The following is a 27,717-nucleotide window of genomic DNA, read 5'->3' as shown; positions in this document are numbered from 1 at the left end:
AGTGGGACAGGTAACATCTGCTTATATATTTTTCAGCTGTTTATATTTTTTCACACTGCGTAGCTCTCTAGGATCTATTATGCAGCTGTTAAATTGGAGACCTACTTCTTTAAGCCAAAGCTATGTTAGGCCTTTTTTTGTCCATCTCTTCTAATACATGTGCTTGAAATCATATCAGTCAAGTTTCCACCTTGGCAGATATACTTATCAAAAAAAAAGAATCTGTTTATGTGGTATTTAAACAATCTAAAACTTTTTCAGTAGATTTTTGATAATAAATCTGACCTCTCCAGAATATGATTAGGCAAGGAATTAATGGTCTTAAACTCCTTCCTAGGTTGTCTTACAAATTATGTATGCCTGTATCAACACCTGCTCAAACATCTTTTTACATACATAATTTCAAATATGTTTTGATGTTGCTCCTTGTGGTTATCTAGTAAGATTTTATTCTTTCTTTGACTCTTGAACATAGAAGAAAGAATGGGATATTGACTATTACTGTATACGTAACATAACCAGATTGATAGTCCTTTTGCTTGCAGTAAAACCAGTATAAAATATTAGTTATTAGCATTTTGTTAGTGAAGCTTTGAAAATTTAAAGTATAAGTCTATGAATTTGGACAGCATCAGGCCCTGTTTCCATTTTTTAGTCTACTCTTTAAAAATGAAATTTGTAGTGATTCCTAATCTGAATTTAATTGTCCAGGAAGCTATTGGTCAGTTGCTTTAGGCATTACAAAAATAACTACATAAGACAAAAATGTTATTGAATTCAACGGACATGGGAAAGGTCAATAATTCTCATTAAATTTCTTATAAACCTCATCTAGCATGAGCTAACTACTACTGAAATTCAGCTCTGAGTGCAGGATCTGGATCCATAGTTGTCTTTGTTTCTACTTCTCTGGAAAATACTTGGAATCAAAAGTAATTGCATCAAATATTAAAAACAAATTCAAACCTCCTGATTATTTCAAAATAATGTTTCTTCCTTTCATATTCCTATGCAGTTTTGTATGATTTGAAGATGATCAACTGCAGTATCTTTCTGAGTAATATTGGAGGTAAAAGAGGTAAATGGAGATACTGCAGATACTGTAGTTGGTCACATAAATCTTATGAGGTGCTTCATACAAAGTTATTCGATTATTCAAAGTTATTCAGCTTATCCAAACACTCTCTCCTCTTCTAACCTTAGTATCCTGCATTATTCTGTGAATCATTTGTTAATAATGATATTTTAAAACAAACCTATGTTCCTAGTACAGGAATAACTGAGGGTTTATTAAAATTAAGGAAAAAATCTAAATATAGCCTTAGATATTTTTCTTTTTTTTTTCTGATTAGATTATTTATCGTATAAAACTTCACACCAAAAGTTAATTAAAAAAAAAAAAATTATTCAATGAAGTAAAAAATGGTGGTGGGGGAAAGGAGAAAGGATTAAAGATAGATGATACATTTTCATCCAGTGTGAAGCATGGCTATCTGAATGAAAGACTACCATAGGCATCATGAGTGTTTCTGAAACACAGTTTTCCTTCTTCTTTATTGCTGAATAATTTATTACTTGCCTAAATCAGCAGCAGTTTTTGCTGGCCTCTGTTATGTACCTGTCTCTCCTTATTCTCTGCCTCCTTGTTCTGGAAACAGTTTAAGTGGGCCAGATACAGTCCCTGTTCCCCAGACTTTAAGTCTAAGGTCTGCAAAAGCCTTGCAAGATTATAAATTAGCATTTTTAATCTGGCATGTAGACAAATGAGAATGTGTCCAATAGAATGAAATGTTTTTTTCAATACTGTGTGTGAGTGTGAATACTTAATGAGAGCATTTTCTGTTGTAGGTAATTCAGATTGTCAGTGCTGTTGACAAAGATGATCCTAAAAATGGGCATTATTTCCTGTACAGTCTTCTCCCTGAAATGGTCAACAATCCAAATTTCACCATCAAGAAAAATGAAGGTAAATACAAAATGCATATAATGTGTATCTGACAACTTAGTTTTGAATTGCTCTGTTGACTTCCAGTTACTTTACCAGTTTGTCCCTTGGGCAATTACAATGTAGATAATCAGTTTAATGGTACCTTCATATATCTCTTAAGCTATTTCCAATATCTTTACAGTAGATAAGAAGAAAGTAAAATGAATACTGAATTTAGATCCAGAAGACAGCTCACTAGCTTAAATAAAATGAAAGGATGGATTTACTGCCTGTTATATTTCTATTAATTTGAAATTCTAGACATATGCTGTAAGATGAAAATCTGAAACTATGTTGATAAACAAATGTTGATCCTATGCTGACAGGATATAGATGGGAGCATAAAATTAAGTATCTACTAAATCCCCCAAAGGAAACACCCTGTAAGCCTGTTCGTTGTGTGTATAAAGGTTCCAAAGTATTTCAGTTAGGCACTTTTACTAGAAAGAGAAATCTGCTAGATCAGCAAAGCCCAGAAGGGCACTTTGTATCACCATGCTTTAGAGCACTTCTGGAAGGGCATAATGTCATTTTGTAGCACTATAGAAGTGGAATTTCATGCGTGATGGAAAAAGACCCATTTAATATTGTTGAGCAATACAGTTTTGCACACAGATCCTTTTCTTTGGCACACTGATATATTTGAAGGTCATGTGAGAAAGAGCTAGGAATGATAACAAGAATGCTATAAATAGTGCTTTATGTATTAGTACTTACTTGAATATTCAGCAAAGTTTTTCCATCTTGGCTTTTTTTTTTTTTTTTTTTTTTTAAATAAAACACTACCCTGTAAGGAATTTTAGTCAAATTCAGTCTCTTCTTTCTCTGATTTGAAACGATAATGAAGGAAATCCCTATTTAGTCCATTACTAATAGGAAGATGTAAGTGTGAGATGTATGTGCATGAGTGTAAAAGTAATACATGAAATGTCAAATAAAAAGAAAACGCTGTTTTCATTTTTTATTCTAGCTGTTCCAACCAAGAAGAATGATGGCACCATTTTGTTAAATGATACTATAAAAACCTAAATTCTTAAATCTGCTTAAATATATCCTGAATTTTTCTTTTCATTACATATGTTTTTCTCTTATAGTATTCACAAAGGGTGTCTCTACTTATATTTGTACTTTCATGTAGGAAATAAGTCTTTGTACGTTTTCTGCACTTACAGGAGAAGATAAAACAAACCTCTTCAAAATGCATTTCATAATCATCAGTAGTGCAACGCAAATTGAATTAAGCATTCTAAATGGGAGGTGGTTTGCTTTACACAGCATGGCAAAGTAAAAAAGGTCTTAGCATTCCTCTTCGTGTTTAAATACTTAGCTCACATCACTAATTAGTCTTGTCCTTCCAATCTGTTACCCATTTAAGACCCACTCTTACTCCCAGTCAGAGCCAACGGCAAAATGACTCCTGATCCGAGTTGGGAGTGAGGAACCTTTCTATATAACATGGTTTAGAAAAACAAGTCCTATTTTGTTACAACATTGCCACTCAGTTTTACACAGTTTTTAATGCATTTGAATCACTTAAATGCGTAAATCCTCTTAAAACAACCAACTGAAATATCTTGAAATTAAAAATCCACTTGAAGAGACTTTTCTGATTTAATCTTTCAGTATCCAAGAATAAAATTCCAACTATGCATACCATCCTTTTCTATCAAGATTGCTCAGCCAGGGATGCAGTCAATGGTTGATGCTAGAACATGATCTCCCACAGGAAGCAAATATTCCTGTCAAAGCCAGAATCAGGGTATAATTTGGTTGAGATGAGGTTTCATGTCATTTAAACATCACAGATCTTTAGTAAGTCTTTATTTAGTTATGCCACTTAAACAATGAACTTGACCATGACTTTGTTTTGCATATATCGGCTAGATAAGCATGAGTGATTATTCTTGTTGAAAAAAATCCAGTATTCCTAAAAAACCTGAACTCACAAGTCAAATTTCTCCTTAGCTGTACTAATGAGTGTCTGGGCTGTCCAAAATCCAGTTTGGTATGGTTTATTAGAAGCAGTGTAAGAAAATGTCTATAATAAACCCTACTCTCATTTCTGGAGAGTTGCGTTTCTGAGGATCAGATCAGTGCACAACTCAGGCTTGGAACAGAAAAACATTTCCTCATATTGGTGAGCAAAATCCTTGACATCTTCCTGACTGTGACCTCAGCCGCAACTTCCTCCCATATTCTTGGCCCTGGTAAATTCTTCAAGGTGGCAGAGACTGCCTTGATGGCTGCTGAAGAAATGCTGTCATCTTACGGATATTATAAATGGATTGCATTTTCTCTGGAAACCTAATACAGAAACCCAATCTTTTATTTACTAGAATTAGTAATTTTTTTCCTTTATTTAAATGATTTTTCATATCTTGCCTTTCTCCAAAATTCTCTCAAGTGCAGAGATAAACAAAAGTACCCCTCCTCAAGAGCATTTGTGAAATGATATTACCCTTTTGGATTCTTCTTTTGTGCTTTAGATAACATTGTGGCATTTGGTAATTATTTCTCTACTTCACAAAGTAATGACGTTATCTGATCTGGTGGCACTAGTATGCAAAAAATGCAATTTGGCATCTGCCATGGGAAGAAAGCTGTGATGTTCTGTTTCTGTCCCTCATACTAAAGAATATATAAGATGCATGTATTTTGGAATTTTCTCTTGCTATATGGAACATAAGCATAACCATTAATTAATTTAGTTTGTTGCCTACAGGCTAGTTCTATTGTTTAAACTTTCCAGATTGCCCTAAGGCAAGTTCACATGATACTTCAGTAATTAACTGTGCTGCTCAAATGTACTACAAATATTATGATCCGCTACGTTGTTATTGCCAAATATGTTTAACTGAGTGACACAACAGTGTATCTTCATCAGAAACCACAAAAAAATCCCACTTCTCCTAAGATTATGTTATGTATTATAGAAATTGTCCTGTGATCACAGCAGAATCTGTTCCTTGAAATGATATGCCAGTATTCTTTATCGGTTTGGTCTGTTAAATTTGCATATTTACAATCCCTTCTGTAGACAGGATGCCCAAAACTGCAGAGGCTGTAGTGCCTTTCTGATGTAAGTAATGTAAAACCGTAAATTTAAATGTCATCATACATCTCACTGAATGTCTGTAGATCATCTCTTAGAAATCTTTATTTCTCATATCTCTTATTCTTTCTGGTTTTTTCCCAGCTCAAATATCTGTTACTGAGTAGTTTTTCTTAGGCTTTGTGCCTTGGCTAAATGGGCAGCTGCTGATAATCCGAAGTAAAGCAATCCTACTTTCTCAAACTGTAATGCAAGGAACACCGATCATTTAGATTACCAGATGCATAAACCTTTATCCCTTCACAAGAGAAATAATAAAATTGTGTAAGAAATATATAAGAAGTTAATGCAACATGAAAATCATGTAATGTTTTCTATGTTAGTCCTGGTGACAAAACCTGTGACTCCCTGACATACCAAATCCTTGACTGCATAAACTCATATAGACTGACTGTCTGGTCACTTACTTTTCACACGTCTTTGTGCTGGGTTTCTGCATAGGAGCAGAAATGGGAAAAATGAAAATAAATGTTTTGTGTAGTGTTTCTGACAAACTTCAAACCGGAAACCCCCTAAAACTTCAGATGAAAATATGTGATGTTTAGACAGGTGTTGATACACTTTAGCAATGTGTTGTAGATTCCTTAGCTGAATGGAATTAACCCTTCCAAAAAGGTGTAGGATCACAATAAATGACAAAAAACTGACAGGAATTCAGACAACTGATAAGGATTTTGTACTGTCATGGCACCAGTAAATTGAAATGAGACCTCTGGAAATGGAATTAGCATTTGTTGACAGTCTTTTTTCAGGTGAGTGGTCTTCACAAAGCGTTACCTAAAATCTAATGCCAGTACGTGGATCGTCTCCTGCATCCCAAACAATACGCTCACAGCAATACCTGTTTTCAGCATTGAATTCCTAATGTTCTCATGGTTTCCTTAGGTTGTTCAAGTGAGAACAGAATTTTGTGATAAAAGCATTTTCACAGATGTAAACATTTTGATATGCTGCCAATGTAATTTTTACTTTCAAAAACTAGCAAATACATCTTTGCCATAAAGTAAAGAGACTTAAAGTTTTTCCCAAAAGATGTTTCCATTGCTATTCCATTTTTCTTATGCCAAATTCTGTTTCCTAATGGAATAAACCCCGAATCAATTGTTCTGCAGTGCCTTTGGATGCAGTAACTCTTCTGACAGAAGAAATGGTGCATCTCTACTGTATAAATGTGATATTACATACCTCTTACTAGGGCTTATGTAGTAGAAGCAATCACAGGGTTGCTTGGCATGGGCAAGCCTTATCTTTGGGTTAAGAGAACCATCTTAATGGCATGTGTTTGTGTTCCTGCAGAAGTCCAACAGCCTCACAAGTAATCAGCCTCCCCTCTCCCCAAAATATTCAATGTCCATCTGGTGATTTGAGCGCTGAATGTGGGCCAAACTGATTTTAGTGAGTACATAGTAAAGAGGGTTTTTTTCTTTTTAAATTGAAGCATTATATATACTTCAGTGATGAACTGTTCTGTTGGTTCTCTATAATGAACTTAATATTTATTCTCAGCCATGCTTAGTCTATTATACTTACGATACCTATAATAGCTCCAAGAATGTTCATGCTTAAATGTCCATTTCTTTTGTTCTTTCCATCTAGCAAGTTTAATGTCACTTATGTCCTCATTGTGCTGCCTTGAAAGTATAGGCAATGTGTCATGTATTTAAAAGGAAATAGCCTGGTATAATCACTTCAATCACTAACCGGCTTGCATGCCTTTGTATACTATTGCACATCTTATTTTAAAATATTTGCTATTTCTCATCACCTGTTTAGCATTAATAAACAAATATTTCTAAACTATTTAGAAATAGCCAAAGACAATTACATGCAACCTCTCTTTTAGATATCCCAAAAATAAAAACAAATGATCAGCACTACTTCATTTTTGAAAGTACTTGTGTGTCACTGTGTTTTTAATGTAATAAAACCTCCCAGATTTTTTCCGCATCTTTTGCCTGAAAATATTTTTAGCAGCATCTGTCAAATGCATACCTGGAGGGTGAGTCTTTTGTTCCCACAAGAGTAACTCTTGTGTTAAAATGAGTTTCTTTCCCTGAATTGGTTTCCTTTTGCATTTCTCGATAAGTCTCTCTGCCATTGTCTCAGCTGCCAGCTAAAGCTCCTTCTGTGTTTTTGATTGACTTTTCTTTCCAAACATATACCTCAGAGAGCTAAGAGGTGGCACTGCTATTTCATTGCCCTTCTTCCAGTTTGCCCAATTTCAAAGTTAACCCACTGACCTCAGGTACAAATTGCCTTATCAAGGACATCATTAAACCCATCATTTCTTGATGGATGTACAATGAACATATAGAATAACAGCACCCATATGGTCCCTTGGATATGAGCAGTAAATCCTCATACATTTTTGCAGTTTCATGCAATTTTTCAAGAGCCTTGGGGAACTTTGTGGCCCAGCTGCCATCTACGCCAGAGGGTGTTTCACAATGGCAGTTCTCGAGGGAAAGCACATGCTTATATACTTCTAATGTGTTTAATTATCATCCTCATTTCTTTTATATATCAGTATTTAGACTTTAAAGTACAATTCTAAAACATACCAAATCACATCCTTGTTAGTGGTTTTCTTGAAAAGTAAAATTAAGTGAGGTGATCAGAGATGTGTCTCGCATCCTGTAAGTACATATTTTTCTACCATGTCTGTCAATATTAGCGGTATGGAAAAACATCTAGAAGACTGCATCTAAAATTGTAAAAGAATATGCTGCATAATCTAGGAAACAGCGTTGATCAGCATCTCTCTTAATAGGCATAGTTTTGTCACCAGAAATCACAGGGAATACTTGCATAGCAAGGTGCATTCAGTGTGAAAGCAGTAGAGTTAAAAATAAATTATTGCAATGTATTAAAAAACAACAAACACAAACTAACCTATAATCTGGCACTTCTGTGCCAGAATCTGCCATCCACAGGCACATGTCATGTTTCTCCAGGAGTGTTCATAGTGTGAAAAACCGTATTATAAATATCATACTATCAGTCTTTTTCTCAGCATGGCATTAAACTGGAGCTGTTTAAATAGCAAAGTTCAACATTTTTATAAACTGAGGATAACAGAACAACCTCAGATTATTGGGGTTTTTTTTAAATGAATGATATAGTTAATAATGAAATGGTTAATATAAAATTATTGAATGATTTCCTTTTTACTGTGGTTGAAAGATTTTGTCCAATAAGTTCTTTTTTGCTCATGTTATAAATTGTAAGTTATAGAAGTTAAAACAAGAAAGCATAAAGCAGATGTTGATATTTCGCTGAGTAGAAGGGTCTAAGTTTTATCAAAACAAATCATGTGATAGTTAAGGTAGCTAAGCTCCATGAAAAATTTTAGTTCCTGTGGATTTAGACTATTCTGACATGAAATCATATTTCAGAAAACTCTTAATTATAACTCAGATGCATACTTGCCTTTCTCAGTTAAAAACAAAATGTGATTTACAGGCCTGAACTACCACATTCTACTTATGATATACAAGTTATACTACACTGCTGGGTCCGAGTCCCTTTCTAAGAATAACGTCTCAAGTGTGTCTTGGTCTGTGTGCTGAAAAGCATGTAAGAATTACGATCCGGCTGTGTGGTGACAAGAGAACACTATGCTACCTTACCTCCCTCACTCCTGGAGCAGGCAGGCAGGGATATCATGGCCTGAAAAAGGAAAGGACAGATTCTAGCTTCCACTCGATTAATATGCGAAAAGCGGTATTCTGCTAGTGCAAATACTTTTCCTGGAGCGACTGGTTGTGCATTAGGTGGTGTCAAGCCCCTGAAATAATTTGGTTTTATAACAAAGGAAATGCAGTTCCTTATTTATTATACCCGGGTTCCTTCATCCTTAGTCGTTAGACAATTGACCTGATAGTTTCTGATCCGAAGCAGTTTCAATGTTAGATCATTCTTTGTAGGAAAAGTAATCAATTTTCTTATTTACGTATCTGACAGAATTCTAAGATGTAATGTCATCCTGTGAAGTAATAGGCTGTGTCTAAAGACTCAAAAAGATGAGCCCTTCTGCTGGTGATAAAGTGATAAGCAACGTGAGGTGGAAATCGGTACTATACATCTTTAGACTATTCTCAAATTCTAGAAGACTGGTAGAATTTCAAGTTAATGATAATATTACCAAGGGACCCCAATACATTCCAGTAATGCTCAGAAGTTCTGTCTTGCCAGGCACTGAATGCATTTCCATTTCCATTGTATGATTTCACATTGCAGTTGAAGTAATATATTCAACTCCTTTCTACTATACCATTTTGCAGTCCTAGCAAGGTTACAGTTTTCCATGGTACAGTAATGTTAGTCCCGTATAGTCTGAGAATGTCGGTGAAAATATTCTCAGTATATATCTTTCATACCTGATAGCTTTCTGCTTCCTTTCCCCCTTCTCTCTTTACTATCATCACTATTGACTATGTTCTGTTATTCCCTGGTGTTCTGTTTTTCCTTGACGTTGAATATCAATTGAGTGTGATTTGAAACAACGTCCCTGGCATAGAAGGATGTGATGTTATTTTCTGAAGTGAAGATTACATTAATGTAGATGGGAAACCAGCATTTTTCTACTCCAGTCCTTTGTGTGCCACTTCCTTCACTGACACCTGCTTCTGCTGTCTTTCCCATCTTTCTTCTTGCATGCAGATCACTGCTCTTTCTGGACTCCCTTCTAATTAGAACCACAGAACAGGTGAAGGCTAAGTGCAGTTCCTCTGCAAACATACTTTTTAGTCCTGTCTGGATGATTTACACCTTCTTACAATGGTTATGTGCTTTTCACCACTTCGATAGGCTAAAGAGATGAATCCTTCTTGGTGCACATAGCTGCTCTAGCTGAAACTGAATGTCAGAAAAATAGAATCAACTCTTCAAAGGCTAACTCAGCTACCAAGCTCCTCCACACTTTGACCATTCTGTCTATTCTGTCCACCTGAAACCTTATTCACTCCTCTCCTGTATTCAGGATGCAGGGCTCCAGACAGATTCCCTCTCTCCTCCGCCCTAAGCCAGATGTGATCCATCAAGTCTTCATTCGACTGGACAGGCCAACCTGATGAATGAACCAGCAAGGAGGGGGCCATCTGGTAAGCCGATTGTCCTCTTTTAGGCATCTTTAGGCTCTTCTTCAGCTCTGCTGTGTTCCCCAGCACGACTGTACTTTTTATAGTTTTGTAGCTGGCAAAGTGTTTCTCTGGGAGCACTTCTGTTCCAAATGCTGTTTAACCTTTCAGTCCTGTTTTAGTTTAGCGCTGTGATGACTTCTTTCCAAGCCTCACAAATACAAACTTTCAGACAACTACGGAAGAGTTGTATATGCACATTGGAAAATAAGACTGATTTCCACAGGATCACATCCTTGCAGAGAGTGCCTTTTTTTTAATCATATGAATCAATCACAGTTACATAACTATTTCAGGATATTTATGTAAACATGACCCAGCCCAAAACAACATAAAATGTGAGTGATGAAATACAGGATAATACTGTATATATGCAGCATGCCATTATGCATACATGATTGAAGAGACTTTTACTTCACCATTCTTAGTTTATTATTTGTGCTGCTAGCAACATAATGTTGCCAAGGCATCAATTATGTTTCATTTTATAAATCAAACTAATTAAGAACCAGATGCAATCTGAGTGAAAAAGATCTGAGGTCAGTGTTGTGCACCATATGTATGACAGTGCTTACTCATGATGAGGAGATGGATTGGACAGCTGTGAATTTTCCTGCTGTAGGAGTTTCATCGTGCTCAGATAGTGTAACATGCTTATCTCTCTTTTTCCAGTTTATGTCTTTAATTTCATAATAAAACTAAAGAAAAGTGAGCAACAGTGCCATGACTTTAAAAGACTAAGTAAGGGATAAAAGGTTATGAAAACAAAACAGAAGAGGAAAAGAATTTGGTCAGGAAATTAGCGTGAAAATAAATCTATTTTAGTAATAATATGGAACATAGATGAAAGAAATAACAGAGATAAGAACAAACTGAATCTTCACTGTGGCTTAATTTCAGACACATAATGGGGAAAATAAACATTCAGTTAGGGTCTCAAAACTGAACTGCTTAGCAGACAGAAAGGCGTTGTTCTTAATGAGTACAAAACTTCTCAACTAAATGCTATCAGGACAACAGTAAGATCCGCAGTACCATCTCTCTGGAATTTGTCTTCCAATGAAACGTTGTTCCAATAGCCCTTTAATTTTCAAAGGTTTCCTAAGTGCTTTAAAAACATAACCCCTTGAAAGCTAATAGCATCCATGATAATTATATTCTGGGACTTTAAAAGTATTGCATAGTAGTATTGATAACTAAGTGAATATGGAGTACTTGGAGATAAGTTTCCAGATTTTTAATCATCCTCTGAAAATACGTTGTTAAGAGATTTCTGCCAAAGTACCACTTCTGGTTTCATGGGTGGACCTAATTCCTCCAAGTTTTCTGCAAGAAACAATTCCTGTAGTGGAAGTGTTCGTGGACAATGCACTGTGTTTGATTTCTTGTAAATGGGTTTAATTCCCTGAGCAGGAGGAATGATGTCCTAAAGCTGAAGGTTCTGGTAGGGCCTGTGCCCCTTCACCACCTCAATATATTACCTGACAGAGACATATTGCATCTTAAGAAGTCCCCCTCTGTTTTCACCTCATTGTTAGGTTTTGGTTTGTTTTGAATATTTGGATTTTCTCCCTAAGTACCTAATTGGTAATTATGGCACAAGACTTTTTCTTCCTTTTTTTTCTCCTTGTAAATTTATTGGTTGCTCTCATTATGGAATGTTTCTTTGGTTTATCATGTTCTAAATATAGGCTGTTGAGGGGCAATAACAATTTAGTAGTTGCTCTAATTGTACTTTTCTTTTGTCAATTAATGAGAAACTAGATAGGAGTCCCATTTTAAAGTTTCAGTTGTAGTAATGATTAAAAGAACACCAACACTCTTCTAGAGGAAGAATCTAAACAGGCTAAAAATGAAAACAATATAAGCAGGAATCATCACATATTAGCTGTTAACTTTTCCTTTGATTAGTAAAAATCTCCTTTTGTCATTATAACAAAGTATACAGACTATTTGCACATGGTTCCTCCATTAAAATAGAAGGTATTAATTTTTCACACTTAGCCTCAAGGCTTGTCTGATAAACTATTGCACAACTAATGTTATAATGTGAATTAAAAAGACAAAGACCATGTTCCAATTTGCATCTTGTTTTGAACCAATTATACAAGTGGTGTACAGGAAGGAAGTAATTATTATTGGAATCACAGTCATTCTTCCTATGAGGTGACCATTACAGTGATTATTATCTGAAGTCTATGTCTATACATTCTCCTGAACCTATCTGGTGTGGTCACATTTATTCCATACCCTTTCATTTCCTCCTTACTCCTTTTAAGGAGGTGACTATTGAAGAATGGGCTGTATTTCTCTGGTAAGAGCAAATATAGCAGTGACAAACTGAAGGAAATCTGAAATTTTTAATCATTTTGACCAGAGCTTCTCACATCAAGCTTTAAGGAATAAGGGAGACAAAGCTTTTTTTCTGTTGGTTGGGGTTTTTTGTACACTTATGATATTTTCCCATCAACTTTTGATTTTGTAATTTGTATGGGTGGTCTGTTGTAAAATGAGTCACTTTGTTGGTCTTCATTTAATTCTATCTAATTAGGATGTATTCTATTTGGCAAGCATCCAGTAATTAGTCATATATTTATGTAATTATTAGTATTTAATATTTATATAATAAATATGCCTAGAAGGCAATCCATTCAGAGGCCAGAAAAGAGGTAGAGTACTTGATTTTACTGAAGGCAAAGATCTTGCATGCTGAGCCAACTGCAGAAAATAAATGAAACGCGTAAGTTGACCTGTCCAGTTTGAGGAGAGAGTTTGCATATCCTAAAATGATAGGATGTGCATACTTGGTAATCAGTGCTGATTGTAGAGGGAGTGAAGATGGCCCCTGTTTGAAGTGAGATAATAAGCCAGCTTGTTAGGGAGAGATAAATAGAAGAACTTCAAGAAAAGGACCAGATGCCTGCTTGATGGTGTTGAAGAGGGAGAGCTAGTGGGGTTTTTCGAAGGTAAAATGGACAGGCGCATAGTCAGATTACAGTGAATCAGCTAAGCAGTGGTAGCTGTCTGCCCATATTAAGATAGCAAACTCAGATCACCCCAGCTTGGCCTAAACTAATTGTGGGCTCAAGTAAGTGAACTTCACTTTTCCTATGGGCTAAGGGCTATGTACATTCTTGAGCAGTAACTGTAACACTATAGTAATTTTTTTTCATACATCTGATTCTATAACAAGAGATAAGTCAGGAATAAAGTCTTATCTGTGGAGTTTTGAATGGAGTTAGGTATTGCAGTCGTAAAACTTAAAAGGAGCATCAATAATAATCACTGAATGTTGATGAAAGTACTCTGCTGTATTCTATGGAATGTTGGACTATCTTGAACACAAACACTGACTTTCTTCTCTTTAGTTTTTAGAATGTAATAAATGACATAACAGTTTCACATTGCTTTCATAAAAACACATAGAGCTTTTTGGTTTTGTTTGTGTTTTGTTAGGAAACTTTCATTCAATCTAAGCTAAAATTAAAGCTAAAGTTGAGGTTATAGGAAATAATAAGAAATAAGATAAAAATGTTTCATGTAGCCTTTTTGAACTTGTCACTCCCTAACCTTGCTAAACTCTGTCATGTCACTTTCTGTAACATTTTAATCCATTATATATGACCCTTCTGTAAATTATACAGTGTTCACCCCAATAAAGATTAAAGCCCTTGTGATCTAAGAGCACTTTACAGGAGTGATGGTTTTTTGGTTAAGGAACTGTTCTGGAGTTCAGAATAGTTTTGTCTAGCTTGGTTACAGGTTTCCTGTATGATTTTGGACAAGTCATTTAATCACTGTGCCTGTCATTGTGTCATGCATACACTACAGACGTTCTTTTAAAACATTCATCTGATACTCACGTAAGACATTAATGGCACCTATTAGCAGCTCCCTATGGATTGGTAAAGACTGAGATTTTCAAGAGTGCATTACGGTGTCTCTTTGGGTTCTTCTGAAACTTCCAGCTAGAAAACATGTAGAAGTTATTCTGCACCTCAGGGAAGGAAATGGTGGAGCCCAGTCTAATGACAGCTGTAGCAAAAGCATTGTTGTATCTTTGATACAAGCTGGAATACTAAATATAGAGGAAGGTAGTTTAGAGTCGATTCTACACCATGCGTCTCTTTCTATATCATCTGCATCTATCCCACAATATTACAACTTCTGTCTTTGTACTACTATTTTCTATTTTTAAATGAGAAAAATAATTTTTTGTAACAAATCAACTTTCTCTTATTTTGTGCTTGTCTTCTGCTAACATGCAAGACCAAAAGATGTATTTGCTAAAAACTTTATAGAGTTCTAATGCAGCCTGTCTAGCAGAACTACTTGCTTCAAAACTGTGTATAAAAACTTAGCTTTTTCTAGATTAAAATTGTTTTTCTTAATCTTTTTTCTTTTCTTTTTCCCAGTTAGGAAACGTGTATCTTTCTCAAAATATCTGTTGGTTTTTTCTAGTCTCCTTTTTGACTGTTTAAGTTTTCTTTCATGATCATGGAAGTTTTTTTGTGTATGCTAATCTGTGTATACTATGTAATCTGACTGTGTATGCTAGTTTGGAACTTCGAGCTATGCCAGGCTTTCTCTATGTAATGTTTACATGATGTGCAGAAATGTTCCCAAGAGTATCTGGAATGTTTCATCTGAAAAGTTTATACAATCTATTCCACTCTATAGACAGGTAATTGTTTTTTTCACTTACTGAGATTCCTTCTCTGGATGGATTTTGCTGTTCCCTGCATTTCAAATGACCCTTAGTCTTCACCACAGGAGACATTCTCATTGAGAGGTATGCATATAATAAGACATTATGTGTATACTTTGGGTGTAAGACAGAGGTATAAATTACTGCCATTAATGGCCTGATGATAACAAATCGTTATTGTTATATGTAATCTGCATATGAGAATGTCTTCAAAAAGTCATTATCATACTGCCTGTGTGCCCAGGGGCAATCTTATACCATAGCATTTCAGTCTTTCAAATTACAAAAAGCTAACATAGCTCTTGATGACATTTACAAAAATGTATAATGGCATTCCTTTCAGTTCTCTCACGGAAATTATTCTCAGTGAAGTTAAAGGGAGTTCTGCGTATATAAGACTGCAGGATCTGGCACTTTTTAAAATCAAAGCCACATTTTTTCTTAAGTGGCACCAGCTCAAGAAAATGTTATGTCAAAAATTTTTTTAATTTATTTTCTGACTTAAAATGCCTCAGCCAATGTAAGTCATATTTAACTTTCAGTGCTCTTTGGCAGAGAGTACACATTCTAAATTTCTTCTCATAGCAAGTTGTTATGTCAGAGTTATAAACCCCTGAAAATTGGCATTTTGTAATGGAAGTGCTGACAAGACCTTTATTAGACCAGTACAAATAGGTGGCATTCCAATAAATGCTGGTTGTTTTTTTTATAGTCTGGTGGTTGCTTTCTGCCACTGTATTTCAAAGTGAACATTATAAAAAAAGTAATAGCATAATAGAAATACACTGGTATGGCTTGAATTTGCCTCTCTAACTGTTGTAACAAAACTTCAATATGGTTGCTATGTCCAATTCAACCATGTTGTGGATGCCCCCTCCCTGGAAGTGTTCAAGGCCAGGTTGGGTGGGGCTTTGAGCAACCTGGTCCAGTGGAAGGTGTCCCTGCCCATGGCAGGGGGGTTGGAACTAGATGATCTTTAAGGTCCCTTCCAACCCAAACCATTCTCTGATTCTATGATTCCAGATTCAGTTTTAAAGGACTGTTATATAATCTGCTGGTAAATTGTTTTAAATTCTTACTGTGTGCATGTATATGTTCCATACAGTATTGGAACAGAAAAGACAATCATCATGGCATGGAGAAGTGGATGTTAAATTGCTTAGTGTGAAACCCACTTAAATGCCAAGAACACATCACATTTAAAAACCAAAATGTTCCTGCTTAAGTTTTAATTTTCATACTGTAGTATTTATAGTTTACATTCTAGAAAGATTCACTTCAAACATCTGTGATTGTCATCATAGTCGTGAAGACTCTGAACTTTTCCAGACCCAAGAATTGAAGGATGTGTGTGAAGTGAGGAAGGTAAAGAACATAGGATGGAATTCTTGGAACTCTTCCATCCCCTACCGAAAGTACTATAAATTTCATTGAATCTGCTTGAGATTTAACTTTACACATGAGAGAAACCCAAATCAATGTAATGTGTAAAACTGTAAATCTCACAGTGACCTAAGGGGCTTAGATACCTGTCTTTCATTAGTTTCACCTCCTAGACTGCACTTGTAAGTATGCATTCATAGAAAGAATAAGAATAAGAATCCATTATCCCTGAAGAGAAATACAGACGGCAAAGCCTTGGGATATTTTGGCTTTTTTATTTATCTTTGCAGCATTTTGTTGGAATCTGGTAACACAGTAATGGAAAGTTCTTGGTTCAAATGCAAAATATAGCCATTATTTTTATCAAAGCATTATAAAACACAGTATTACTTTCTGAAACTTTTTGGTTAAAATAACAAGATAATAGAATTAACTAGAATATGTAGATTTCAAAAATGATCCATCAGTCTATGCAAATTGCTGTGTTAATAATGTATTTTTAATGCTAAGCACATTTGACAGCCATTTCATCTCTCTTTCTAAACTAGAGCTTGGCAACCAGCATTAATTCTTACACTTTACAGATGTAACATTCAATGCACATGCCATGTAGTGATGTGATCCGAATAAAGTAAAGCATGTCAAAGCGATGGGATTATTAGTAAACAAGTTTGTGGCTGGCTTGTTGAATACAGAAGAGAAAAACGAGAGGCAAAAGCCAGTACTGTTTTAGCATATCTTACATCTTCACTGGCCTGAATTTGCTTCAGATTATGGGAGTGTCAATCGTAACTGGCACCAGGGGATTCAGAAGAGATAAATGGACATAACATCAGAGTGGGTGAGATTAAAATCAGGTATGTTGGGTACAGTTCAGGCAACTGTGGTAACTATGTAGCTTAAACATACCCAGAGCCCAAAGTTTCCTGGTTTGATGTGCCATAAGTATCTGTAAATTAAAAAGAGAGGGAGGTACTATGTCCTAATTATTTCTCTACCCCGTTAACAATAAAACTAGTATTGTTTCAGGCTTAATGCGTGCTTCTACATCATTATTTCATCAGTAGGGATTTTCTGTCCTTCCTTCAATGGGTTAAAAAAACAAGGTACAAAATACAAGAGTTGCTGCTAGACTGCAAGTGACCATATAGATATGTTTAATTATAGCTCTGCTGGACTAAAGGTCAAAGAAAAGTTTTAGAATACTTAAGAGACAATTATCTAAAGTTCAGACTTTTCCAAAGGAATAGAACTAGAAATTATACAGACTATTATCTAAAGTTCACATTTTTCAAAGGAAGAAGGTAGGAGGAAATGTTTATTCCATCACTTTGCTGTTAATTTGTCTGGGTTTTCTTATTCTGTCAAGAATTTATTTACTACAAGTTCTGCATCACAGTAGTATTTACATGATTATTCCCTTTTCCAAGAAATTTTAACATATGAGAGTGATGTATTCAAAAGTGCATGATTCAAAATTCCCAACAGCACTTTTTGTTTCTGCAAAGGAATACATGACCTGGAGATGTGTTTAGGTTTTTTATTCATTAGTTGATTCAGCAGTTCAATTCTGGCATAAGCCATTATTATTTAGACCAATTGGTAAAGAAAAAAATAATCAAAGATACAAAATATGTGACATTTTCCAATTCTTTTTCTCATCAGTACATTTTCTCCCATGACATACTTTTTTTCCTGTGTTCTTATTGGTGTTTTAAGGGATTCCAGAAAGTCCAGGTCTCTAGAAAAATAAAAATTCATTCAGATGTTTGCTAATGTGTCATAGGAGTGTTTGGTGAATTGCCATTATATATGGCAGTATGGCATGTGACTCACTATGGTGCAGGAGACACAGTTTGATCAGTCAGCTGAATTTTTGTAGCACAGAAACTTTTTTCTTTTGAACCTGATGTCTGCTATCAAATTTGATAGCAGTCATCCGTCTGCTTTTTTGAAGACATCACAAATTTTTGACATTCATGAAAAGCAGGTCAGTTTGAAATACCTGTGAATGCTTCAGTGCCCACATGGTTTGACTGTCATAAATCAGACAAAATGTACTATAAAAATGGCCTCTTTTTATTTTCAGATTATTTTATAAGCCTTCTACTTGAATAGAACATTTATGCCTTTACCATACAGATTAGGCAAAGGGTCTTTCTTGTAAACTGCTGTTCAACAGGATTTTGTTTGAGACAGTCATCAAGGAAGATCTAGTACATGTGTAAAATATTACACGACACAGCTGTGTATATGTATTAACACATATATGAGTTCTCAAAAAAATGTATTTGGTGTGCATAAATACATCCATGTTGAAAATACTAAGTTTAATCATGAAACAAAATTGTTATACTAATACTGATGAACAAATAGATTGTTTTTTCATCTAATGATTGGCAAATTTATAACATGCAAACTCAAAATTGTTCTCTTTTAATCAGATATTCCTTTAAAAAGTGTTACAGCCTAAGGCAGAAACACAAAAAACTGACTTACATAAACACGGGTGTATCTCTCAAAGCATTTTAATGGCATTCTTTTGGAAGCAAGAAACTGGTGCTTCTAACTTGTAATTAAGCGTAGTCTGAAACATACAAATCGGTTTTTCAGCTCAGGGCCCGTCTTATGAATAGTGTTCTTTTATAAGGTGAACATTGATGAGGGTATGCTTTGAGTTGCTGCTTCTGGTTTTTGTGCTAGATCAGAAAGCAGGTCCTGACTATTCTTTCCCACTGCTTTTGTCATAACAAGAATAAAGATTTCACAACAGTTGAGTTGACAGAGAGATATCACATGTGGGACTACGAATAGTGAACTGTTGGGGCTGCGTTCATTGGTCTTGTTTCTGCAGTGTGATACTACCAATCTAAATATGTGTTATTTGTAAATCCTTTCATAGAAAGGTATGTATTATTGATAAAATATGCAAAAGAATAATGATTAAGGTGTGGCTTATAGCTCATGGAGCGTACATAGAGACTTTTTGAGAGACCTCTGTGTCTTTGGACAACTTTATTAGTTCCCAGTCTCTAAAATGGGGGTTGGAATCTTTCCTATATTCCACTATTTCTCTGTCATTAGGTTTGAATTTTGAAGAAAAACAAAAATTATTATCTGTATTACTACAGATCTTTTGAAAATCTGTGTTTAACATTGTAAGGTCTCTAGTACTGAATAGTAAGTATTACAGGTGGCGCGTACATGAATTAATAGTTATGCAAAGAGCTGAAATGCTATCTTAGCATTCTCTTGAATGTTCTCTTCTAGTGCATTTGCAGATGACTGCTAAATATTATATAACTAACATTTCTTAGAATGTCGTACCTTTTGTTTTTTCTGCCTGTACTTTGGCAGTTTCCACTGAAACCTTTATGGTAATAACTTAATTACTTAGTTATTTCAAGTTTTTATGTGAGAATAGATGCCATTTACGAATTGAGAAAGGAAATGAATGAGCTGTCCTTGTCTTTTCATTGTCAAAAAAAGCAGGGAGTATCACAGTAAGGATATTCTTGCTGCTCTTGTATTTGTGCCAAAGGACTCTGCATTACAGAGAATCTGTTTTAAACTAAAAACTGTACACAAAAAGATAGCTCTAATAAACATGAAGAAACATATATTTCTGTCATTCTAGTGTTTCCAGCTGTAAAGTTTCCAATTAAAATTCTTTCTTCACATAAGTAACATATCCAGCATAGATAACGATTTCTACCACAAAGTCCTTAATACCATTAATGATTTGATCTTTCTGAGAACATTATAAAAGAGATAGAAAAAGAAAGACAGAAAAAGAGCTATGTAGGTGTAAGGTTACACAGCAGGGAAGCCCACTGATCTCAAAATATTAAAGAGACTGTGAGGGAATTAAAGAATTGCAATAATGTGTGCAGAGAAAATGACACTTGGATGTAAACTGATTGCTTGTGTTTTTTACTTTTGTTCTGTCATTTTATTGTCTGACTTAAAATTGCAACATGCATTCTCGTACAAAGTGGAAGATGAAGAAGTTGACTCCTGCCTGCTAATTTCACATCCAGATTGATGTCAATGCCATTAAAGTCACTCATGTCCAGCAAATCCAAAAGCAGCTTTGTATTAAAATTATTACATTTACTTTTTCTCAAAATCTTTCATCCAAGAACCTCAAAAGAGATAGGGGGTCTTGAGAACAGTTGGGAATCTGCAGGAAGCACTTGGCCCTGTTGTAAGCATGTCCTCAGTTGTGGTTATTCAAACTACTTTTGTCTAGAAATCACATTGGACATCTTGTAAAGACCTTCTGCATTGTCATTCTTTGTTTCAGCTGTGAGGGAGATATTCCCATAACGGTCTCTTTCGTGGTTGTTTTGCAAATGTGCTTGTAAACTTCCAAAACTGAGAGTGATCCGGTGATCTAAATGACTGATTTGGTTTTATGCTTAAAAAAAGGTTAAAATGAGCTCCAGATCTAAATCGTAGTTATATATTCCTGGAGCTGTGTTACTCTGACCTTACACTGATGCAAAAATTTTTGATGAGTTAAGACAATTATTAAGATCACTTATCTTACGCTATTCCTTAAGCCTGCAGGACAGAATATAGCTCCTAGTCCGTCCCGTATAGTTGGTACATCATCAGTGAAATGTCATTTAATTGGACTCTGCCATTTCAATGAACTTCTTCAATCCCTTCCCCACATGCAAGGGTACAGAATTCGGGGAAGCTCATTTTGGTTGAGAATGTCAAAGGACCTCCTGAATATACCTCACTGACCGGAGGTAAAGACTTAGTGTCTCTCTTTGCCTGTGGCAGGTTACCTCAGAGCTTTATTAACGGAGAGGAGTTCTTTTTTCCTGCATGTAATTTTCCTTGTTTTGCTAAAAGTAACATGAATAAATAAATAACCTGAACAGCGCTATAATGAAGGATCAGTGGGTTAATTGGAAAGATGAGTGGAAAGTGATTGTCCCCTCTCCTGCTGAGCACCTGCTGCCAAGTTAATTCATGCAGCAGTGCTGGAGGTTGTTCCTGGAGGAGATTCCTGCTGTTTTGTCAGCTACAGGTAAGGGGAATGTCCACAGAGAGGAGAAAGCAAATCAGATAAATTGAGTTTATTGCTAATCAGCTGCTAGGATTTATTTTCAAGTTCTAGGAACCAACTAAAATGTCAATTAGAGAGTCATTGTTCTTCACTCAAGTCACATCTCCAGCAACACCAAGGTATATTTATTTTAGGACATAGCAAAGAAGCGGAAGGAATTTGTTGCTAAACAAAATTCCCAAGGCAAAATGGAGTACTTGCCATCCATTGGCAAAACAATTCGGTCATTTCATTTTGCTTTTCCTATTGACTACTTCTGTTTGCCAGTTTCTTTCCAGGCACAACAAATTCAACTTTAGTCTAACACAGCAGTTTTTAACAAAAAAATAGCCTCTGTAAAAAAAGAATTGTTATTCTCTTCTCTCCTTGTCTTGTATCTCTTCTTACACAGTACTAACTATTCAGCCATTACAACTTCTTTTACACTTAAATAGTTCAGCTAACTGTCCCAAGTATCTTGCTTATCTTTTAAACTTGAATTGATAACCATTGCTGGTACTAGGTAGTTTCTTATACTCAGCATAGCTTCACTGATTGACAGAAATGGGCATTTTATTTTCTCCATCCCTCCTCCTTCCTCTCGTTTTCTTCTGCCCTCTTCTGTTTGTCTCTTTACAGTACTCCTCCTTTTTTACTTTGTTTTTACTCTCTGATTCTGGCTTATTAGAATTTTCTGAACCAGGCAGAGTAGCAGTGAGTGTGTCAGAAAGATAGAAGGGATCTGAAGCTGTCACCAACAAGAGCAGCTTCTTTTTTTAATTTCTTCCTGAAGCAGGTGCCTTACCTCTTTTGCATATCTGTAAAGGGCAGGGATGCTAGGGCTCAGCATATCAATCCCTTCCTCCAGCTTGGATAGAGAAGGACTGTGCCAGGCTTATAGGAAGGAACAGGCTGTATCAGTACAGATTTCTAGAGCACTGTAAAAGTCTCTGGAGTTCTGAATAAATGACTACAGATGTGACACTTCTGAATGGGATTTGTCTCAAAGACAGAAAGAGGTGGAAATGGAGCCCCACGTATTTTTTTTCTCCTTTGAAAGGTTAAAGCAAAAGAATTAAGGATGCAACTTATGCTGAAATATTTTTAATTTTGCAGGAGAAAGTCAAATAGGCAGATAAATTTATTTTTCAGTGTTTGAAAATGGGGAGGTGCAGAGGAGGAAAAGAATGCTATCAGATTAAAAATGTACCTTTTACACATTACAATAGGTGTGGTAGTGACTCTTACTTTGGTAAAGCTATACACACCGATATTCAGGAAAACTTAGCTACAATATTATTTTACTAATATAACATTTCCCTTTGTTCCTTGCAGTTCAGCTAGAGAGCAAGTATGACACTGGAAGTGGTTTAACTTGCACACGTGTGTGTTTAAATCTCTGACACATTCAACCAAGAAGGAGTGCAGTTTTTGCTTAATTCTAAATGTGTGCTAATTGTTGACTTAAAACATACTTGACTTTTCCACTGCATCATAGTGGCACATACGACACTGAGTATCATCAAGGAGTTTGGTCCTATTTGAGTTGTCAGAATTCTTAAGAGCTTATATCTGAAATTTATCTTCAGTAAACACATGTGCTTCCTTTAATTTTAAGAAGGGCACAAGGAAGGACTAGACTAATTTATTTAGCTCCAGGGTGCCATGCGTTTTGATGTGACTGTTTCTAACTTGAATAGATAAAAACTCAGGATTCCTGGAAAGAAAAATCGTTAGGAATCCTTTTTGTTCTGCAAAGGTATTATGAAGTGACCATGTTTATACTGCTTTATAAAGTAGTGGATTTTTAGGTTGATCTTCATGTGTTATGTGCTCTAAACGCTATGAGAAATGCTGAAATGGTTACATAACATGCCATATAAATTATAGTAAGAACCTGTCTAGGCTGCCTAAGTGTGATTGGTAGGTGATTCCACCATGGAAGGGATACAGTAAGACTGCAAAATCAAAGACCCTGAACTTCAGAAGGAGACTACTTGAAGTTCAATTTCTTAGTCACTGAATGGGAAAACAAGCCTTTGTTCTCTTGTATGAGACAATTACCCATGTGCTTAAATATCAAATAATCTTTCTTCATCTTTTGTTTTATGGCGGTAATGAATTAACTATAGGAGTTATCTACTGATGGATATCTTGATATAAGTTCAGGACATGATAAAGTTTAGTAATGTTTCATTCTGTAATCATTATATTCTGTAACTACCTTTATTCCTTATTAATATGTCTCCTTACTAAGAAGGACTTCAAGAATAAAACACTGCATTTTAAATTTTCTTTTTTGGATGTGAAAATGTTTTTACAGTATAGGCTTCATGAATGTTTTCCCCTTCTTCCTTCTCTGCATCTTCCTCTGTCTTTTGTACTTCATAGACTGCCGCCTATTTCCAGCATACATGTGTCTTTTATGTTGGGGCAGTGATACATGCTGCACAAATACCATGGGCTGTCAGAAATGTTCCTGGTGATCACAGTTAGTACAAATTAAGCATTTCTAAACTATTTCATGTTTTCAAGTGAGTACCTGACCAGTACCAAGATCAAAGTAGATACAAAGCTTTCTTACAGTCACTATATGTTTATGCATACACATGTTGTCATGCACTTCAGGTACCTTTTTTTGGTTTAAACTCAAGAATTGGGTCTTTGTTGTATCTGTCATGTGAACACTGCCTGTCTTTCAAGTCTTCTCTTCCTTATGGCTGCCGCATAACTCTCAGTAATTTTCTTTCCTTCCATGGAGTGGCATTTAGTGATTGCATGTGCCCATTTTATAGCATAAAATATCAGGAGGCTTACTTTTGTTCATGATACTTCAGGAAAATTAACTTTGGTAGCACAGGGAAAGAGAGGTTAATGAAAGGAGCTACAATCTCCTTCTCCCAAATATGATGTGCAGCTTTATTTTTAAATTGTCATTGGATTCCTCAGTAACACACACATTCCTATTCTGTGTGCCTGTTGGAATCTTTTTATTAATTTGTGGTGTTATTTTTGATGAAAGAACACAAAAAACAAACTAGTACAAGTCAACATGCACTCTGTTAGTATATAACTCATAACACTGAATTAATTTTTTTTTGTTCCACACAATAAAACAGTTAAAAGCTAAAGTGAATGTTGAAGTATGTAAATAAATCAAAGTGTTTTGCATATTTGACATGCGTTGTAAGAGCTGATAAGAAGTAACTTTATGTCTGGGTAGGATGCCATGGAGTCAGATGCCTCTATATGTTTCTAAAATTAAGTATCTGCATATGTGTGCAGAGGTAAGAATGTCCTAGACTCCTTTCCTGTGGCTGCCTTCATAGGAGACACGTTCTGTTTTGGTTTGTTCTGTTTTCATCATTGAAGCCCAATAAATGTTTAGAATGTGGAAAATTAGGCCTACAACTTCTAATACATTCAGCTTTTGCTTTGTTTGTCTTTATATTGCTCATTAATAAAAAAGAAGAATCTTTTATAGCAGGGCAAAATATTTTGCAATTTGTGCTTATAATGCATGGAACATTTGTTTTAATTGATGAATGTGCTTTATTAAGTTTGGGTTACTTTAACATTTCATTTCTCTCTTTGTTGTACTGGTTGAATTTTTATGACTGTGTGACTTGAAAAACAGTGATGAATCATCATGGGAAGACATCTATAGGGATGTATGCAGAGAAGAAATTGAGGGGTTGCCATTATGATCATACCACATGACACAAGAAAATGCATATGTTGCACTTATTCGTTTGGGGCATGGGCAGCCCGACAGAATAGGGAAGGATTTCTGTGTCACGTGCTACCGGTATGAGTATAATAAAGTGCATATGTGTCTGTATGGAGGTTTTCTGCACGCATTAAGAAAAAGCTGTGGTTTTAGCAGTTATTCTATGTGGTGAAACAATGCAAATTTTCCTTCTTCCAGATAATACTCTCAGCATATTGGCAAAGCATAGTGGATTCAGCCGGCAGAAGCAAGAAGTATATCTACTGCCAATCATAATAAGCGATAGTGGAAATCCTCCCATGAGCAGCACTAGCACTCTCACTATTCGAGTCTGTGGTTGCAGCAGTGATGGTATTGTGCAGTCCTGTAATGTTGAAGCATACATACTTCCCATTGGACTCAGTATGGGAGCCCTAATTGCAATATTAGCATGCATCATTTTGCTGCTAGGTATGTATTCATTTCAGAGCCTGGTGTTCAAAATTTTTCTGATTCCTGGGTGGCTGTAAGTAAGCAACGAAGTTATATAGAAGGACATACAATCTAATACAATGTAATGTGCAGCAGTACTGAGGGACCTGTCAGGACTGCATCCCTACTGTACTAAGAACTGAACAAAAGCATATAAAGCAAAGTCCCAATCTGAAGTAGTCTTACACACAAGTTACATAATAAACAGGTATGGAATATGAAACCAAAAATCAGATCAGGTATGTTAAGCAGCAAGGTGAACACAGTATATACTGCACATGATGGAAAATGGAGTTGTTGTATCTTCTAAGACTTGTATGAGTTTATTCTGGATTGTAATGGCATAAGAGACGCTCCAGTTCTACAAGATAAGAGACACTGTATATTTTAATAAAACATACAAAATTTGTATACAACATCAAGCGAGGGAGAGAACAGTGAAGGAAGAGGCCTATTTCTGCACTTTGCAGCCTCACTTTGTAACTGAGATTTACATCAGTCACTGAGATTTCAGCATTCAGCCACAGAAACAAGTGTAACCAATTTAGAGCTTTTTATGCATCTGTCCATGATTCTGAAACTGATGTATCTAAGCGCTCTCTTTCTCCCTTACTGTCTCATTCTCTTTTCAATTATATAGTGTGAGGCTTTTGCAACACATAAAAAAAAATACACCAATTTCCTTCTGTCATCAGGGCTATGTTTTTCAGAAAAACACCCTCTAATTTTGGAAAACTCCATCCATAATGTAGATCACTATAGACTAGCGTTCAGTGAATGATGATAACTTGACTTCACCTAGGTTTGTAACTTTTCCAAACGGAAAAGTCGTTGTGTAAATTCGAGGCTCAAAAATGGAAGTATGAGAAATCTTACTGCTTATATAAAATTGAGCTTCAGATGTAAATATGAGCTGATAATAGAAAACTAGAGGACTAACCAGAGCTTCTGATCAAATTTTCATCACTTGGATGGGGTTGAACTTATACATCTTCTAGCTTTTCACTACCCTTATTACTCTTATTTTCACAAAAAGCAACCTATCACCTTCCACAACTGCGCTTAACATGTAGTGCTTTGATTGGAAATTTTTTACCTAATCAGCCTGTGATGCTTTCTTGCAGTCATTGTGGTGCTGTTTGTAACACTAAGAAGACATAAGAATGAGCCTCTAATCATCAAAGATGATGAAGATGTGAGGGAAAATATTATTCGCTATGATGATGAAGGAGGTGGAGAAGAAGATACAGAAGCTTTTGACATTGCAACTTTGCAAAATCCAGATGGAATTAATGGATTTTTGCCTCGTAAGGATATTAAGCCTGATCTTCAATTTATGCCCAGGCAGGGTCTTGCACCTGTTCCTAATGGTGTTGATGTTGATGAATTTATTAATGTAAGGCTTCATGAAGCTGATAATGATCCCACAGCTCCACCATATGACTCTATCCAGATTTATGGCTATGAAGGAAGAGGGTCAGCGGCTGGTTCCCTTAGCTCATTGGAGTCCTCTACGTCAGACTCAGATCAGAATTTTGACTACCTCAGTGAATGGGGTCCTCGCTTTAAAAGACTTGGAGAACTTTACTCAGTTGGAGAAAGTGACAAAGAAACTTGACAGTGGATTACAAACTTTTTCACTGTTGACTTAATGATCATGTAATATTCTAGGGCCACTGCTGTTAGTTAAAACTAATGTGGCTTTTTGTTTTAGAGGCAAGTTTAGCGCCAGTCATCTATAAAATCAACTACATTGTAATGTTGAACCAAAAAAAAAAAGTATATGTTAGGAGGTTAAGTCTTGTGGAGTGTGAAGTAAAGTATGTGGAGTGTCTAGAAGTCTTTGGATATTTGATATTCACTTGACCACTCTGAAGATGGAGATTTGGATCTTTGATTATCTTCAGTGAATTGAAAAGAACAAAAAGAAATCGGTGCTTTCTTAGAAAATGGACTTGCAGGGATTTTGCTGTTGAACAGTAGCTCCTGCCAGTATGTGTAAAGCTAATGGTTTGTTTCTGCATTGCCAACAAAGAGCCTACCACAGAAATGTTAAAAGCAATATCTTGGTCTTCTTAGCAATGCTGAATAGAAATAGCATTGTAAATTCCTACTGGCTTCTACTG

The 27,717-nt window shown here is 35.6% G+C and overlaps 1 protein-coding gene across 2 annotated transcripts in view; it reads left to right on the top strand.

The window, feature by feature from the left end:
* The window catches only part of CDH8 (cadherin 8), a 212,148-nt gene extending 184,834 nt beyond the window's left edge, over positions 1 to 27,314 (top strand). For both annotated transcript variants that reach the window (XM_050903802.1, XM_050903803.1), the window contains exons 11-13: positions 1,849 to 1,966; positions 25,319 to 25,570; positions 26,716 to 27,314. In XM_050903802.1, coding sequence (XP_050759759.1) covers positions 1,849 to 1,966; positions 25,319 to 25,570; positions 26,716 to 27,209 — 864 coding nt within the window. In that variant the 3' untranslated portion in view covers positions 27,210 to 27,314. The remainder of the gene's footprint in view (positions 1 to 1,848; positions 1,967 to 25,318; positions 25,571 to 26,715) is intronic.
* The last annotated feature ends 403 nt before the right edge of the window (positions 27,315 to 27,717 follow it).

Source organism: Gymnogyps californianus, chromosome 12 (genome assembly GCF_018139145.2).
Source record: "Gymnogyps californianus isolate 813 chromosome 12, ASM1813914v2, whole genome shotgun sequence".
Lineage (NCBI taxonomy): Eukaryota > Metazoa > Chordata > Aves > Accipitriformes > Cathartidae > Gymnogyps > Gymnogyps californianus.
Note: the sequence above shows the minus strand (reverse complement) of the source record. Positions and strands in the feature narration are given on the sequence as shown.